The 17,431-nt window shown below is 45.3% G+C and overlaps 1 protein-coding gene across 2 annotated transcripts in view; it reads left to right on the top strand.

Moving 5' to 3' along the window:
- The window catches only part of MID1 (midline 1), a 150,610-nt gene that overhangs the window by 45,400 nt on the left and 87,779 nt on the right, over nt 1-17,431 (top strand). For both annotated transcript variants that reach the window (XM_035029690.1, XM_035029689.1), the window contains exon 2: nt 4,092-4,807. In XM_035029690.1, coding sequence (XP_034885581.1) covers nt 4,148-4,807 — 660 coding nt within the window. In that variant the 5' untranslated portion in view covers nt 4,092-4,147. The remainder of the gene's footprint in view (nt 1-4,091; nt 4,808-17,431) is intronic.

The raw sequence follows: 17,431 nt of genomic DNA, 5'->3' as shown, positions 1-17,431 counted from the left end.
TCTCCCCCGGTCTTTGGCACGTGTCTTTTTCTATGCTGTTTTCTCTCCCCGTAAGATCACTGAGAGGCTTCAATATTTGGTGAAAGAATGAATGGTATTTTCATTTCTCAAAAAGCTAAAAAATAAATCATGCTAATTTTCTCGGGTGGGGGAATAGCGTGCATGCTTACCAGTAATATATTGTCGAGTAATGTCACCAGAATATTACCTACACCACAGCAAGATCTGCATCAAAGGAGAAAAAAAATCAGATCCACTATAGATATCGAACCCAGAGCCCCTTCCCTTTTGGCAACATATGGGCACAAGATTCCGAAAATTGGCTGAACCTCACTGCGCATCCAGATATTTAGTCATCACTTAATACCATTAAACCAACATCTGCAGCGTAGATGCTTGCACAAAACACCGTGCCAAGCGCTATGGCAATAAAAGCAAAAGATCCCGTTCTGAGCAGCTGCTATTAAATCATTCTTAACATGAAGTGCCCCTAAGCACTCGACTCAACATTATTTCCATTGATGTCAGGGTGAAATCCCATTGCCTATCATTTCCCGTTAGCGTTCAAAACTTGTACCCGCTTGTCCACGTCTCACTCCACCGCCGTTCCTTTGTTGCCCGCACAGCATTTTAGTCCTGTCTCTTTGGGAGGGATTCTCACTTCTCTGTTGTCTGGTTGTACGTGTCTCTATCTTCTACTCCGTGGGTCAGCAAAATAAGATCCTCGGGCTAAATGGAGCTTGCTACCTGTTCTTGTAAATCCGATTTTTTAAAAAAATTTTATTTCTTTATTTGACAGAGAGAGACACAACGAGAGAGGGAACACAAGCAGGGGGAGCGGGAGAGGGAGAAGCAGGTTTCCCGCAGAGCAGGGAGCCCGATGCGGGGCTCGATCCCAGGACGCTGGGCTCATGACCTGAGCCGAAGGCAGACGCTTAACGACTGAGCCACCCAGGGGCCCTTGTAAATCCGATTTTATTGGCCAGCCGCACTCACTGCATCTGAGAGCTGTGTCAGAGACCGTCTGGCCCGCAGTGCCAAAAATAGTTACTCTCTGGCCCCCTATAGAAAAAGTTTGCTGACCTCTGTTCCAATATGTTGAGAGATCCTTTGAGACAGCGGTGTTGTATTCCTTGAGGGTTTTAACCCCAACAGCTGTATGTTTCCCAACTCATTCAACCCCCGTTTGAGTCCCACTGTGTGCAAGGCGCTGTTCCAGGGGCTGGCAGGACACCCCTCAAAGAGCCAAGCCAAGTCTCTGCTCGCATGGAGCTCACCTTCTACCTGTGGGGCAGCGGGGAGTGATGATGGCTCAGTGACCAAACTAGTAGAATATGTTGGGTGACAAAAGTTATGGGGAAGGACCAAGTGAGGCGGGGGGGGGGGGGGGGGGGGGCGGGGGAGGGGATCGCCGTGATGGGTGGGTAGGTGGTCGTGGGGGTAGCAAGGGAATTGGTTTTCCGTGGGTTCACAAAGAGGTGGCACTGCAGCAGAGAGTCACGTGGATTCCAAAGACCTTGGGGAGGGGAGATGGGACGTGCTTGGCACGTTGGGTGCATCACGAGGAGGCCGTGTGCCCAGAGCCGAACGAGGGCTCGCGTGGGAGGAAGTGAAGTCACTGTCTGAGTCTGTTTTCTGGGGCCGGTTTGATTTTGCTGAGTTGCTCCCTGAGGGAGATGGGAAGCCCCTGGAGGGGAGAGCAGAGAAGAGGCAGGCTCGGTCATGTTTTAACAGGATCTCTGGCTTCGGGAGTAAAAGATTGCGGGTGGGGGCCAGAGTGAGCAGAAGGCAGGAAGCCATTCGGAAAGGTATTGTGATAATCCAGGTAAGGCGTGATGTTGGCTGGCCCACGACCACAGAGCCGGGGTGGTGAGGGTGCCAGATTCCGGCTTCGCGAGCCAGCTCGCTTAACGTCTCAGCTCAGATGTCAGCGTTTCCACCGGGGTCGGCAGCAGAATCACCTCTAGAAATTGTGATTGCGCCGCGCTGGGTTGGAATCCTGGCACCTGCAGAAAAATACAGTCCTTCCTCGCAGCTCTCCAGACATAATTGGGGCTCATCCCTGTGTGGAGATCTATCGGTAGGCGTTCTTGTCGCACCTGAGAACAAAGTGGACCAAAAGGGCGACGGTTTCCCTTTAATTTACTTTCTTCGGATGGGAAGAGAGAAGAAACCCGATTTAGAGATAATTCTGTTTTTCCACGATTAACCAAAATAATGATTAATAGGTAAACCTTTTCAATTTCGTCCAAGCCATCTGTCAGAAGGGGTGGCTAGGACCGAGCGGGGACGGCAGGTTGTGCAGACATGAGTAAGCTTTCATATTTCAAATCTCAGCTGCCCGCTCATTCTTCCTCGTGTACTTAATATTCGCGAATGGCTGAAGATCTTTTTAAGATACCAGGCTTCTATGAAGCCAGCAGCTCTTTAATTTTTAACAAACTCAGCACGCACTTGACGCTTTTAATGATCAATTCCTGTTTAGTTGATGGCAATATGAGCATTAGCTTAACCAAAGCCCCACATGGTATTTCTGAGGGATGCTATTTCAGAAAGGGGCAGTGCATTCTAGAAATCGCGAGTTTTGTAAATAAAGGGAGGTGCGAATACAAAAAGGCCGATTGTCCGAATCGCTAAACGGTAGAAGTGGATGTGAAGCGGGCCAAGAACCCCCCAACTCCCCCCTCCCCCCGGCCCCCCGAGGGTGATTGGAACCTGGCGTCCCCTGGGTGAGCTGCACTGTTCTCCCACAGGCCGCACTGGACTGCATCTAATATGCCTGGCGCTGTTCTGCAGACCTCTGCTAACGGTCTTGAAAGGGAGATGGTTCAAAGAGGCTTGGTTCCCAGGCCTGCTAATGAGCATGAGGCCTCTTCCCTGGTAATGAACCGGGGTCTGTGCGGGATTCTTTTCCCCTGCCTTTTCTGAAGGGAAGGCAGGCAGGAGTTCACAAAAGCAACAGCCCGTCTTCGGGGTGCGGGGAGCGTGCAGCTGGGCCACCCAAAGGCAGCCTGGCGGGGAGCGACAAAGCTCACGGAGACCGAGCCCAGGGCCGACAGGGCTCTGGGTGTGAGGCTGGATCTCCTGCCGGCCCGGCCTGTCGGTGGCCACAGGGACAAGCCCTTGATGGGACTCTTTCGGCCAGGCGGGCTTCGCAGGATCCCTCAGCTGCCCTTGCAAGCCTCCTCAGAGTACTGCTGCCTGCCTGCGCTGCAGTCGTTAGCCCTGCTAATAACTTACCAATGGATACTGAAGCCACGAAAATCCTTGTCCTAATTAACTAAATCGTTACTAGTCGGTACCCAAGCTCGCCACAGCCGCTGAAAAGGCCCGCAGATATTTTTCTCTGCTTCCCTCTGCCCACCCACATCCCACTGCTGAATTAAACAATAGAATTATTCAAGAGAGTAACGAACACATGCCAAAAAACATGGCCTCGATCACAATCATCTCTGTGAAAGTCAGTGTTTTTCCGCAGGAATATATTTTGGTAGCTGACATCCCGTATTTAAGCATTATCATTTCCGCTGAAGTCATGCGTTTGATCTCATGCACATTTCATGCCCATTTCCACAAGAAGCGCCTTTCTACTTCTCTGAAGCCTGCAGTGGTGTCGTAAAAAGTCCTGTAGACGCATAAACATTCACGTGTAAGTTCATCAATTCAAAGTTAGGAAAGACTCTAGTTCGTTAATTAACATTTCTACATTTTAATTTTCCACACAAGGTAAAACTTGGCCGTGACACAGTAAGATTATTGTCATTAGATACAAATTATGGAGATTACAGTTTCAATAACTTGCCAGTCTGGAGTAAGACCTTTTAACAAACAAAATTGCGGGGGGGGGGGGGGGAATTTTTTTTTCTGCTTTTGGTGACTGGGAACTTTGAGAAAATGTTAGTTGGTATGCTGGCTTCGGGTGTTTCTCCCCTCCTTATTCCCCCAGTGAATAGAAAGAGAATTATTTGGAATGCACACGCATTTACCCTTCCATGACCTGCGTTTGGAATTATTCTGAGATGCATTCAAAGCTGACAGCTCCCTATGGCTGACCCCCTCGCGCCTAATCAGATCTTACGTTCTGTTTCCAGATAGCTGATCAGCTTCCTTGGATTTTGCTGATGACCCAGGAGAGCTTTGCCTGAAGATGGAAACGCTGGAGTCGGAGCTGACCTGCCCTATTTGTCTAGAGCTCTTTGAGGACCCTCTCCTGCTACCCTGTGCACACAGCCTCTGCTTCAACTGCGCCCACCGCATCCTGGTGTCACACTGCGCCACCAACGAGTCCGTGGAGTCCATCACCGCCTTCCAGTGCCCCACCTGCCGACATGTCATCACGCTCAGCCAGCGAGGTCTAGACGGACTCAAGCGCAACGTCACCCTGCAGAACATCATCGACAGGTTCCAGAAGGCATCCGTGAGCGGGCCCAATTCCCCTAGCGAGACCCGCCGGGAGCGGGCATTCGACGCCAACACCATGACCTCCGCTGAGAAAGTTCTCTGCCAGTTCTGTGACCAGGATCCTGCCCAGGATGCTGTGAAGACCTGTGTCACTTGTGAAGTGTCCTACTGTGATGAGTGCCTGAAAGCCACTCACCCAAACAAGAAGCCCTTTACAGGCCATCGTCTGATTGAGCCAATTCCGGACTCGCACATCCGGGGGCTGATGTGCCTGGAGCACGAGGATGAGAAGGTGAATATGTACTGTGTGACCGATGACCAGTTAATCTGTGCCTTGTGTAAACTGGTTGGGCGGCACCGAGATCATCAGGTGGCAGCTTTGAGTGAGCGCTATGACAAATTGAAGGTTAGTCCGATCCGCCTTAAGCCAACCCCTTTCTGCCGGCAAATGTCATGGAAATAAAAAGTGTATTCACTGCTAGCTGCATGGCAGGTGAAGCTTTTCTCTTCACCTTTGTTATCTGATTAGTTTTAGCATGTTTTTTGGCAGCCTGTAAATGTTGCACAATCAGGGTATCTTGTAAGAGTTGACTGCTGCTTGTAATTTTCGCGTTGTCAAGGTGAGGGCGAATTTGAAAGATCTGGATCATTTTCAGTCCTTGCAGGGGAGAGAGAGAGGAAGAGACAGAGAGAGGGAGGGAGGGAGAGAGAGAGGGGGGTGGGGGGGGGAGAAGGAAAGAAGGAATGGCAGATAAAAATCTGGCTTTGGGCATTTTGGGGGCATTTATTTTCTTCACTCATTAACGAAAGCTAATTTCACCCGAATTGTACCTGTATCCAGTTACTTGCACAAACAAAAGGATAGAGGGAGGAATGCCTATAGCAAATGTGGGATTTTAGAGGACATGTGACCTTGTATTTCTTGTGTGAATGATATCCGGCTTATTGGGGAGCTAGAGTGCTCTGACGATCTCGGGTTTCGCCAAGAAATTCCTTTTCGTGTAGGCTTTTTCTTCGGTAAGGTTACAGGCGAGGCTGTTTGAACTTCACTTTTAACGTGAAATTATTAACCTAGCTCCAGCTCGGGGGATGATAATTAATATGACTATACGTCAAATTAAAAATCACTCTCTAAATATGGATAGAATGCACCAGGGAAGAAATAAGTCAGGTCTCCAGATGTCTGTCGAACTTCAGGCGATGGTGGGTCTAATTATGGCAAACTCAGCCGAGAGTTTGCTCTAATAGTGAGAGACTATGCTCACCGGTTAATTTTAGATCACAAGACGCCAATTAAAAGGAAAGGAAGTATAAATTAAGAGCTTTGAGTAAATATATATTGAAGTCCTTCCTCTCAGGAAAAACACACACCGTGTTGTTGAGCAAACAAAAAATGAATCACATGATCGAGAGTGTTATCACTCAGGGCACATCGTCACCTCTCACAAATGGTTCCTGTCACTTTTCCTTAGCGCGCTAATGGGTGGTTGTGTTTACCGGGACCTCATAGTTTATTTTGTGACGCTGGGATTAATGGACCACACCTGTGATTTGGTCAGGCTGTTTCTTGAGATGCTGAGGGTAACTGGTGAGCTGAAGTCAATCCTGCTTCTGAATGTCACTTGGAGAACCTGGGCAGCATGCCTCACTTTTAAGTGTCCAAGGACTGCTGGTGCAGATCCGTCCGTAAACGCGGAGAAGAAGTTAAGCCTGAGGACTTAGGTGCTGGGGACAAGGGGAGACAGACGCCGACTTGTTTTCTAGTATAGTGCATGGCACTAGCCAAAAACACACCTCTAGAGATGATGATAGCAAAGGCAGCGCGTGTGTGCATTGTGCCTCCGATATTCTTCGGAAATTGACATGGCAGTCGATTTCAGAAGCCGAGGTGATCATTTCCTCCCCTTTTCGGCTGGGGACAGAACGTTTAAGATGACTGGACATGGGTGTTTTTGCTTTCCAAAATGTGAACATGGCGGACGGGAGTCTTTATCAAAAAAAAAAAATGTCCCTTTGACTGGATTAACACTGGCTTTTAACAGTCAATTGTTGAAACACCACAATGATAGATGTTCAGTATTCAGCAGCCTCCAGACTTGATATTTAAACTTGGTAGTCAAGTTCTGCTCGTTATTTGTGTACTATCAGAGAGGAGTTATTAATTATTTACAGAACATCTCCAAATTTATGAGGAGATAACTATCATGCTCTAAGCTCTTTTTGTGATGAAAATGAAGCTCTTCAATTATAGACCTGCACACTTGTCTCATCAAGCCCGTGGGTTAGCAGTCGTCGATACTGTCACCGAAGGGCCTGACAATTAACGGTGCAGTATATTTTATCTTCTAATTACAGAAATAGAAGCATATAAACAGCACCCAGTGCACCAAAGCGCATCTACAGCCACTCAACAAAATATGCTTATGAGCATTTAAACAGGTAACCTGCTAGCATGGCATGTTTGTCCTAAAACACACCACTTGCATTAGAATAAAAAGGTGATAAGAATATATTGACATTTGGGGTGTCTGTGATATTTCAGGTATCATATATTTATGAACATATGTGCTTTTTTGGGTTTAAAACCCAAGTACAACATGGACATTAATTTTTGAGGAAAGTTCATAGCATACTGAAAGGACCCAAACCAAGGAAGGGCATTTTCTGTTAATTATTACTTTGGTTTGAACAAGTGAATGTGCTCTGTAAGTGTCTTTTTCTGAGGCTTTAGCATCTCGTACAGAAATAGATCTGTGACGATGTGGAAATATAAAGTGTGGAGAAATTTGAGGGTGCTTTCCTTGAGAAGAGGATAGATGCGCTGTACTTATTTGGATATGTAAGGACGCAAGTGTCTCCTTTTGGAAAATGTGTTTGTTCTTGTGTTAGTAAAAGTCCATTATTTGGGGCGCCTGGGTGGCTCAGTCAGTTAAGCGTCTGCCTTCGGCTCAGGTCATGATCCCGGGGTCCTAGGATCGAGTCCCACATACGGTTCCCTGCTCAGCGGGGAGCCTGCTTCTCCCTCTGCCTGCCGCTTCCCCTGCTTGTGCTCTCTGTCTCTCTCTCTGACAAATAAATAAAAATACAATCTTTTAAAAAATATTCCTTAAAAATAGTCCATTATTTGAAGATGGGAATTCTGCAATGATTATGAAGAACAGTTATTTCTCGCACTGATCTTAAACTTTGGGGGCCACTTTTACTCATAATTAGGTCTCAGTGTATATACATGTGCTTGTGTAAAGAATTGGAATATGCTTTTGTGCATTACAACTCTCTTTCCAGGCACAAAAGAAAAAAAAAGCATAAAAATTCCAACATGTAGAATTCATGCAAATAAAATCTTCCCTGTCATCTGAAATAGCACTGTGTCAGTAATCTAGTGCTTTCAGAGACTATGCATTGGGAAGCACTCATAAAATATTGAAGCAAAGAGAAAATTAAACCAACATTTCCTGAACTCGATTTTAAGATAAAAAGAGAAAAGCCTTCCTGCCAAATGCATGTCTCTAAATGGAGCATGTCATAATGTGGACCTGCTTGTATCATTTTAATTGAATTTTAAGAAGCCTCTCAGTCCTCAAGCCTGGATTAAAAGTTTGATTTGGGAACCACATAACATGTAAGAGAATTTAATATAATGTATTGCAGAGTTTTCAAGGAGTTACAGTGCAATAATTCCATTTTTTTCTGTTCCAACATGCAATGTTGGGTCTCTTGTTTCTTTTCTCAGGTTAAACCTATAAAAATATACAAACTGAGAAGAGTTGACCTTTCCTTGACCTTCAACTTCGGCACAGTCCCACTTCAAGTTAGCTGATGCTGAAGGTCCAAACCATTGTTTTGCATTTGTGACTCTAAAGGCTGGCTCTAGGAGTTTATTTGTACGATGCCCATTTCAATGGGTCATCCCATTGGACTTCTGTCATCATTTGATAAAGGCTCCAATTAAAGCTCTGCCTTCCTGCGTAGTCTTTCTCATCTAGAGGTAAAGACGAGGGATTTCACTCTTGGGTTTCATTTATAGATTGTAAGTTTCCATAATTTTGAAAGTCCTGTGCTTTATTTGCAATTGGGAAAGTTGTAAGTGAGTACTTAGGTAGACTTTTTTTTCTTCTTTCCTTAGAATTTCTAGAACTTGTTTCTTCTTTGAAAACAGTAGCAGGTGTAGTGCAGGTTCCAGTGAAAAGGGGGGTGTGTGTGTGTGTGTGTGTGTGTGTGTGTGTGTTGCATGGCGTATCCGCGGTGTGGATAGAGGCCGGGGATGCTTGTACATCCTATGATGTGCAGGATGGACTCCCACCACGTGGACTTATCTGGCCCCAAGTGTCCATAGTGCCAGGTCAAGAAACCCTGATCCCTGAGAAGAATTTAGTGTTTATCACTGTATTAATTTGCTAGGGCTGCCGTAACAAGGGACCACAAACTAAATGACAGACATTTATTATCTCACGGTCCTGGAGGCTAGAAGCCTGAAACCAAAGTGTGAGCAGAGTTGCTTCCTCCTGAGGGCTGTGAGGGAAGGATGTGTTCCAGGCGTCTCTCCTTGGGTTCTAGATGGCCAGTCTTCTCTCTCTCTCTTCACATGGCATTCTCCCCGCGTGCTTATCTTTGTGTTCACATTTCCCCTTTTTATAAGTACACTAGTCATATTGGAGCAAGGGCCCACTGTACTCTGGTATGACCTCATCATAACTAAGTATATCTGCAGTGACCCTATTCCTAAGTGAGGTCACATTCTGAAGTACTGGAGGTTTGGACTTGAACATGTGAATTGGGAGGTGGGGCACAATTCAACCCATAACAGTTACTGACTTCAATGTATACCTAATTGTCTGGTCAACTGAACACATATTATCTCTCCATCAAGGATTTAATCACCTTGCGTTAGGCAGAACCCTTGGCTCACACTGCCCCATCACTCACCTAAGACTGACCACGGGGGCTTGCAGATCATTAATTCTCAATAAATTCTTGTCAGCTGCTTCACTGATGATCAACATTGACCCTACATGAAAACTTAAATTCATGATAATATTGCAGGTCTTCATTCTTCTATTAGGACGAAGCAGTCTATAATAGAATTTCTAAATAAGAGCAGGGCCTGATATTACATGATATTTTATCCAACTAGACCCGAACCATTATTTTGGTCGGTCTGGCATTTTGTTGGCTTAAGTGGTGTGAATTTTGATAAACTAGATCTCACCGAGTGGTATTCACATGTGTTTCATGCTACTATGCGATGGACACTTGGTAGACCCATCGTACCCATCGTTTCATTTATCCTCCAATCAACAATAGCTGGCATATAGGTTTTTTAACAGGCCACCAAAAAGTAAGCTCATATATGCTTAATAAAGGAATAGGCATAGTCTCCTTCCTTCGTGGAGCTTATAGTCTAGTAGGGAATTCCAATCAGGTAAACGTTTTCTCTGCGGTGGCAGAGGGAGGCCCAGCATGCCCAAAGCAGGGACACCAACCCCAAACCTGAGCAATGGAGACCAGCTTCCCAGAAAAGGACCATTGCACCACCATTCCAAGCCTATTATTAGAAAACAGTATCGAATTTGCTAGATGTCCATAAATTCCCCGGTATTAGTCATTCTTTTTTTTTGTTATCTCATGTGACATCCCTTGTGCAACCCTATATATTGATTCAAACTAGTTCACAATAATTCCAGGCTAGATTTTAATCTAAAATATAGATATACCTTATGACGTTTCGCCACATGATACCAGTGGGATATGTGGGTGAGTCAGACATATGTCTTATAAAATGTTTTGGTTATATGGAACCTCACCAGTTCTAACTGGCCTCTTCAAAATGCAGTTCTGCTCGTGTTTCTTTGAGTGTGCAATATATGTTTAAAGTTCCCTTGTGATAAAAATATGGTTTCCAAATATTTGTAAGTTATGTTAAACCTATATTTTAATTTTCTTGGTTTGGTACCGAAAGGATTTATGATACATGGAGTAAAAGAAAACATCTCCAGGGATAAGTTTTTAACAGTAAGCTCAAGGCCACATCCTTCTCCCTGAAGAATCTCCTCTCCCTTCCTTCACCTGCAGAGAGGAAGGTATTTTTCCGTGATGCTTTATTATTATTGGAATCACTTTCAATAAGCTTGGAGAGTTCTGGAAAATGCACAGACAAGTATACAGTCATGTGGCTATGTAAACACGTGTAATTCTTGGGCACATTGCTTAATGTTCAAAAAACAGAGCTAATAATGTACTTACATGCATAGACACTTAGGAGAACAAAATAAAATATTTCACATAAACCCTCAGTGTTGTGCCTGGCGCAGAGGAAGCCTGCAATATATGTTAGAACAGAACAATGTCTTTTGGAAACTAGGGGCTAGAATGGTGTGGTGTGATGGGTAAGGTGTAGACTTTGGAGGGAGACCGCCTTCCAATTATTTTGTAATACAGTTTGTATTATTTGTGAGATAAGGGTCCATGTTGTTGCGTTAATGTGTTTTGTAGTTTTGTTTCTAAGGCCCCTGGCAAAGGGCAGAGGCACAACAGTGAATAAACACTTGTTGATGGACGTATCCAGAATTGATAGGTTAGAGAGGGGTGTTTCGGGATTTGAAGGAGAAAGAGATGACTGGTCTTGAGTAGACAAGAAACCTTGCTTTGGGGTGGTGGGTTTTAAGCCGCCATGACAGATCGGTGGATTATGCATCAAAGTAGAGAGAGGCCTTCCTCGGGAGTGAGGCCAGCAGAGACCTGTTGGCAGGAATCTGCAAGACGGCTTAGGGATTCTAGACAATGCTGGCTAGAGCCTGGGGTGCCGACTGAGGGGCCAGGAGAGAGAATGTTGGGAGAATCATGTTGGGGGAGATTTTGAAAGCCTTTGAATGCCAAGCTAAGAGTTTGGGACATTTTTACTCTTCTCTACGGGATTCACACTGAAGTGACTTTGTTTTTGAGAGAGAGGCTGATGGAATGTATATTTTCTCAAGGTAAGGTCAAATGAACGTATCAGTGTCCACAGGAGAAAGAGGGGGGGGAAAGACATTCACATTACTTTACAATTTATGGTCTCTTTTTTTTTTTTTTTAAAGATTTTATTTATTTATTTGAGAGAGAATGAGATAGAGAGAGCATGAGAGGGAGGAGGGTCAGAGGGAGAAGCAGACTCCCTGCCGAGCAGGGAGCCCGATGCGGGACTCGATCCCGGGACTCCAGGATCATGACCTGAGCCGAAGGCAGTCGCTTAACCGACTGAGCCACCCAGGCGCCCCTATGGTCTCTTTTTTAACTGACAAGGTGAAGTAGTATCGTAGCTCAAAACCCACCACAGTGTCAACAGAAACGTGCAACGGTGGGAGATAGAGCGTCTTGCCCGAGAAGACGAAGAAGAAACAGGAGGACACCATTGCCAGTTGGCTCTTGGATCAGGCATCAGTGCGATTCTTTTCCTGCTTTCCTGGTGCAGCGCGACACACTGGTGACGTGTGCTCATCTCTTCCGGCTCTTTGATTCACTCGAAGAAGGATGCCGTTCAAGCCTCCGAGGGCCTACTCTGCACCCAAGTGATGTTTTAGAGCCAGAAGCAACCTGGGAGCTCCCCTTGCTTTATCCGCCTTCTGCTGATGAGGAGATTAGGGCTGAGAGCGGTGACAGGCGTTGTCCCCAAGCACCCAGAGAGGTGCCTGGACGCAGCACCCTGCTGCCTGGTCTGGCCTGTGTCTCTTCCGCTCCTTCCGGCCGCGGCCGCCAGTGCCAGCACAAAAAGCCTTGCCTCGCAGTGCTCCAGGCATCCCTGAGGCTCCTTCTGAGGCGCTGAGACGAAATGCAGTGCTTTTCCAGTGATCTGGAACACACACCTGGCCTGGCTGTAAGCCACCATCATGGAGGTAGGCTGATGCCTCTAGGGCCACCCAAAGAGCGGCTTTAAGATATCCCCATGCTGGGACGCCTGGGTGGCTCAGTCGGCTAAGTGGCTTGGCTGCCTTCGGCTCAGGTCAGGATCCCGGGGTCCTGGGATTGAGCCCCACATCGGGCTCCCTGCTCCGCGGGGAGCCTGCTTCTCCCTCTCCCACTCCCCTTGCTTGTAATCCCTTTCTCTGTCTCTCTCTCTCTCTGTCTCTCTGACACATAAATAAATAAAATCTAAAAAAGGAAAGACATCCCTATACTGTTATTTCCACCGCTGCGCCAACGTAGACCGGGTTGTCTTGAAGGGCCGGACCTCATGCCAAGAGGCGGGTTCACGGTGATGGACCCGGGTCGGTGCCCTCAGGGACATCCCAGAGAAGTGGATGCTCACGTGGAAACAAATGAACTGTTAATTGCAGCTTCAGTGGGCTCATTAATTTCCCTCTTAGGGGAATTTTTTCCCTGAATGTTTTAATATACAGATAACAATTTAATTTTATTTAAACATATAGGCTGAGTGAGCCTAAGTGAGGAGTTTATCTGTTTGTGCCTGGTATTTGAATTCTGGTTGAAAACTTTTGAAAGAATGCAATTCACCTTGACCGTTACAAAGTTAAAGCTAGTAGGATGTGCAGAAATTACATTAACTAAACGATCCGTTTGTTTAAGGCTGTGATATTCAAAATTCTTCTTCCTTCTATGTCATTGACAAATCATGAATTAAGTCCTTCTTAGAAAGAGTGGTAACTTTTTCGATTCTAGATGAGTAATAAAGAGGACGGGAGTGGCCTGAGAAAGTGAATGTGGCTAAAGATTTTATTCATTCTCAGTAGGTGATGTAAGTGTTCTGGAAAAATCTGATAAAATTGCATTTACAAAATCCATTTAAAACTTACTCACTTGATGCTTTGGACTTTGGGGCATGATACTTAAGGTTCTTGCATACCCGTGAGGGTAGCTTTTCAGCTGACAGAGGAAACACATTTTGCATTTCTCATCAAAAAAGAAAATGCTTGTAAAGTACCTACCGTGGTGATTGGCACATAGGAAGCGTTCCGTGAGCATGAGGTATTATTATATCTGGGCATTTACTGTTACAGTAAAGGCTTCTTTGGTGTAATCCAATCGTGGATTTCCTGACAGTATCATAAATTACTCAGTGGTTATAAGGTCGATTTGTGTTTCTGGCTGACATGGGAAACTGAACAACCTTCAGGGGAATTATAATTGGGTGGAAACTTTGATTTGTCCTTCTTTCGAAACCAAGCTAGGTAGTAAAGTGGACTTTTAAGAAGCAGCGAGTGGTAGACTGAACGAAAGGGCTTTAAGAACAGGCACCATCTTGAAGTCCAGTCTGTGGGGGATGAGCTGGTCTTTCACGTTCCTGGTTTTACCTGATGGAATCAACACCAGAGGTGTTGGCGGAGGCCCTGTGACTATTTCTAGGAAAGAGAAGCTGGCTGAGGTGTCTGCCATGACTGTCACATTTAAACACGTAGAGACAGATGAGACGAATATAGATGACATGACAGGCAGGCAGCCTGGACCAATCACACGCTCAGTCAGCCAGCTTCCGTTTTTGTTGTGGACTGCCTTCGGTGGGGGAAGGAAGGATAGAGCGAGCTGGCCTTGGGCTCTGTCAGCCGCTGTCTCCCTTAGGATGGGATGAAGAGGTTCTGGTATTGGTTAGGGCTAGGAGAGGAGGAAGGCTCTGAAGTGCAGGGACTTGCAGAAGGGGAAGGTTTGAGGGCCTTCAAGCCCCCACACTGTAGTGGCCCTGGGCTGTTTTGTTCTCCATGTTCTGCGCCCCTGGGACAGAGTGCATAGAACAGCAGTGTTGTCATCCGCCTCCTCCCTTATATCTTCCTTACTGCCTAGCGGGGGAAAAAATCAGGAAAATAAGGGCTTTTATTTGCATTGGCATAGACTAGGTTATTATTACTAAAACAACACGGGAATCGGGAAAAGCTTCTACCCCGTTTGTGCCTTTATGAATGATCTTTTCCTCCCATCTGCTTTATCAAATCCTACTTAAAAAAAAAAAAAAGAACCCTTGTTGATTCACCCAATGACTGTTTGCAGCTAATGAGATTAGCCCTGGGTAAACTCTGGGAATGCAGAAATGAATAACCAAGATAAGTCCAGATGTAATTATAACATGCGATCAGAGTATAGAAAGGGATTATGAAAAGAATTCTATGAAACTCAATCCATGAGATAGTTTTTAAATATGATTGGTCGTCAGAAATTGCTGACTTAGGTGTTGCTATCTGGAAATTGCCTGATTCCAAACGCTGAAGTGAAAACACATTTCTATGAAAAACAATGTGCAGAGGACAGACAGTAACATTCGCACTGTGCGTTCCTGTGGAGCGGCAGGTCAGGGCCAAAGCTGAGGGCTCCGAGCCACAATAAAATCTGGGCCAGACCCTTTCTTATTAAAGGTCTACTATTCACGGGCTGGACTGTTAGCTCTTCTCATGTGCTTTTCCTCAGAGGTCTCCGTGTCCTTCCTGAACAGGGCTCATAGGTCAGGTAAATATCCAGGCTCGGAAGCAGTTGATGTCATTTCCACCCTGAAGGGACCCATCTCTAGGAAGACGTCGTGAGAAGCAACTGGGGTTAGTACTAAGCGTTGCCGAGCCAGCTGGTAGACTGGCTTTATCTGATAGTTAGGGAGATATGTATGTATTTTTTTTTTTTTAATGAACTTGGGCGTTAGGCTGAATATCCTGGCCTGGTAGAGAGGTTTCTTTCTCCCTCCTTTGACCCTTGACAGGGCTTTCCAGAGCTCAGTTGCTCTTGGTTGGCATCATCAGATTTAAGGCCAAGAGAAGCAAAATGGACAGGCTTTCAGACTCATGCTTAGCATGGCCTGTTGCTTCAGGAAGATCTAGGAGACCTCAGGTACCTGTACAAACCCCACCCGAGGAGCTTGGAGGGAGATGCTTTTCTTGCCCCCGGATTGCTGAATCAAGCTCTAGAGGGTCCTAGCAAACAAGGGTAACAAGGGTTTCACCCGTCTATCGTGCTCAGCTTGTTAAGTGAAGTAGCTATAGTCTCTCTTGTATTCTATAAATTCATCTAGAAACATACCAGGCAAGGCCATCCTGCTGCCTCCATGCCTCTAGAAAAAAGACTTGTAGGCCAAGGCTGGGTGGTAGTAGAGGGAGAGGGAGTTATCATTCAAGATGCTGCTTTAAGTTGTTTTGAGATGTGGTTCGAGGGTATTTGTTGATTCAACATCCAGAACCAGCTATTACCAAGAGTAATGACTAGCATTGGTAAATCTCCAGATTGATAGTTTGCAAAGCACTCTCAAGTATTATTTGATCCTTGGAACAACCGTGTATCCCCTGCAAAAATGTGGGAATGATGATACCTGCTCATTAGGGATCTTGGAGGATTAAATGAGATAATGTAGGGCCGAGTGTCTAGCCCAGCGTCTAGTGGGTGGGAGAAGCTTGGTACCTAGGAACCATGTGGAACATGAGGCCATGGGAAATTAAATAGCATAACTATGGTTAGAGAAATCAAAGTTTGGAGGCTTAGACCCAGGGAGCCTATCTTGCCCCTAATTAATCACTGCCTTTGATTAAGACTGAAAGAACTATGGCTCAAACGTGCTACACTTCAAAAAAATTAGTGACAAGGAGAAAGCTTGGGTGATGGAGAGACGAAGCACTTTTGCCTTACCTAGTGATGCAAGGACTCCCTGGACTGAGCAAAGAAATTTCCTTGTATGTGGTGACTATGATTGAAGATCATCTATTTTCCATTCTGATAGAAATAAAGAAGGAAAATACAAAGTTGGAATATGAAAATCCACGTGGAATAATTTTTATGTATTTACAGTAATGCTGAATTATTCAAAACTCCTCAGCTACTCCATATGTAAGTGTTAAATGAAGGAATGAACGAATCTCTGATGATCCCTAAATTCATTTCATCACTTGAAACATGGTTATTTATTTGCCCTAGTAAAAATGTAAATTTAGGGACGCCTGGGTGGCTCAGTCGTTAAGCGTCTGCCTTCAGCTCAGGTCATGATCCCAGGGTCCTGGGATTGAGCCCCACATCGGGTTCCCTGCTTAGCGGGGAGCCTGCTTCTCCGTCTCCCTCTACCTCTGCCTCTCTCTCTCTCTGTCTCTCATGAATAAATAAATAAAATCTTTAAAAAAATGTAAATTTAGAGTCGTAGTCTCTGAGTTTGACATTTCAACTCTCTTAAGAGACCTCACTGAGTTCTTACTCATATTAGTTATTCTTGGCAAAGCACAGATACAAATAAAAATGGTCACTCCGTGTTAGTCAATAACAAAGCTTTTTGGTCTATTATGCATTCCTCTTTCCACGATTGCTTATCAGTCAGAATTGTAGGCTTGCTTCAATTCGTTTCTTAGACCAGAATGTCTCAAACATAAATGTACACGGGAAGCACTCGGGGTCTTGTTAAAATGCAGATTCTGAGTCAGCAAGTCTGAGGAGGGATTGGAATCTGATTGCAACTTGCAGCCTGGCCTTGCCGTTTTAGAGCCGTGTGCATTTAGGTTAGGGGAAAAAAGCAGAACTAACTTCTCCGAGCCTCCTTGGTAAAACAGGAGGTAATAATTGCGGATGAAACCCTGTAACGCTTGGCCCTTGAGAAGCCGTGGACGAAGGATATCGAAGGACGAAGGATAACATCCCTATTGTTATTCCCTGAAGACTTCTGTCTTCTCCTCCTTTACTCCAACTTTTAAGCCTCTTTCTGTCATAATCAAGACAATACAGGTTCTTCTAAGAAGCCAGACGATGTAAAGTTTCTACAGATACAAGTGAATGACCTCCTTCCTCTACTGACTCCACAGTATTCTTAAAGGACCCAACTCTAGCCTCCCTGAGGTTTTCTCGAGCTCAGCTTTTCATGAAATTCCCTTATCTCAGACTTTCCTTATTGTCTTTACCACCCCTTCCTAATGTCATAGCATTTGGTATTATTTTATAAACATTCTTAGGGTACAAGCCTTTGTCCATTTCTCAAGCCCGGTGACTGTATCTTAACAGCCCTTTTGTATCAGATTACTCATTTTTCAATGACTAGAGTGTTTTTGAAAGCTACGAGGTATTTTATCAGTAGTAAATACTTGAAACAAAT

Source organism: Mirounga leonina, unplaced genomic scaffold, assembly GCF_011800145.1.
Source record: "Mirounga leonina isolate KUSES-001 unplaced genomic scaffold, KU_Mleo_1.0 Mir_268, whole genome shotgun sequence".
In the NCBI taxonomy this organism is placed as follows: domain Eukaryota; kingdom Metazoa; phylum Chordata; class Mammalia; order Carnivora; family Phocidae; genus Mirounga; species Mirounga leonina.
The sequence above is the reverse complement of the archived record's forward strand: the minus strand, read 5'-3'. Positions and strand labels throughout refer to the sequence as shown.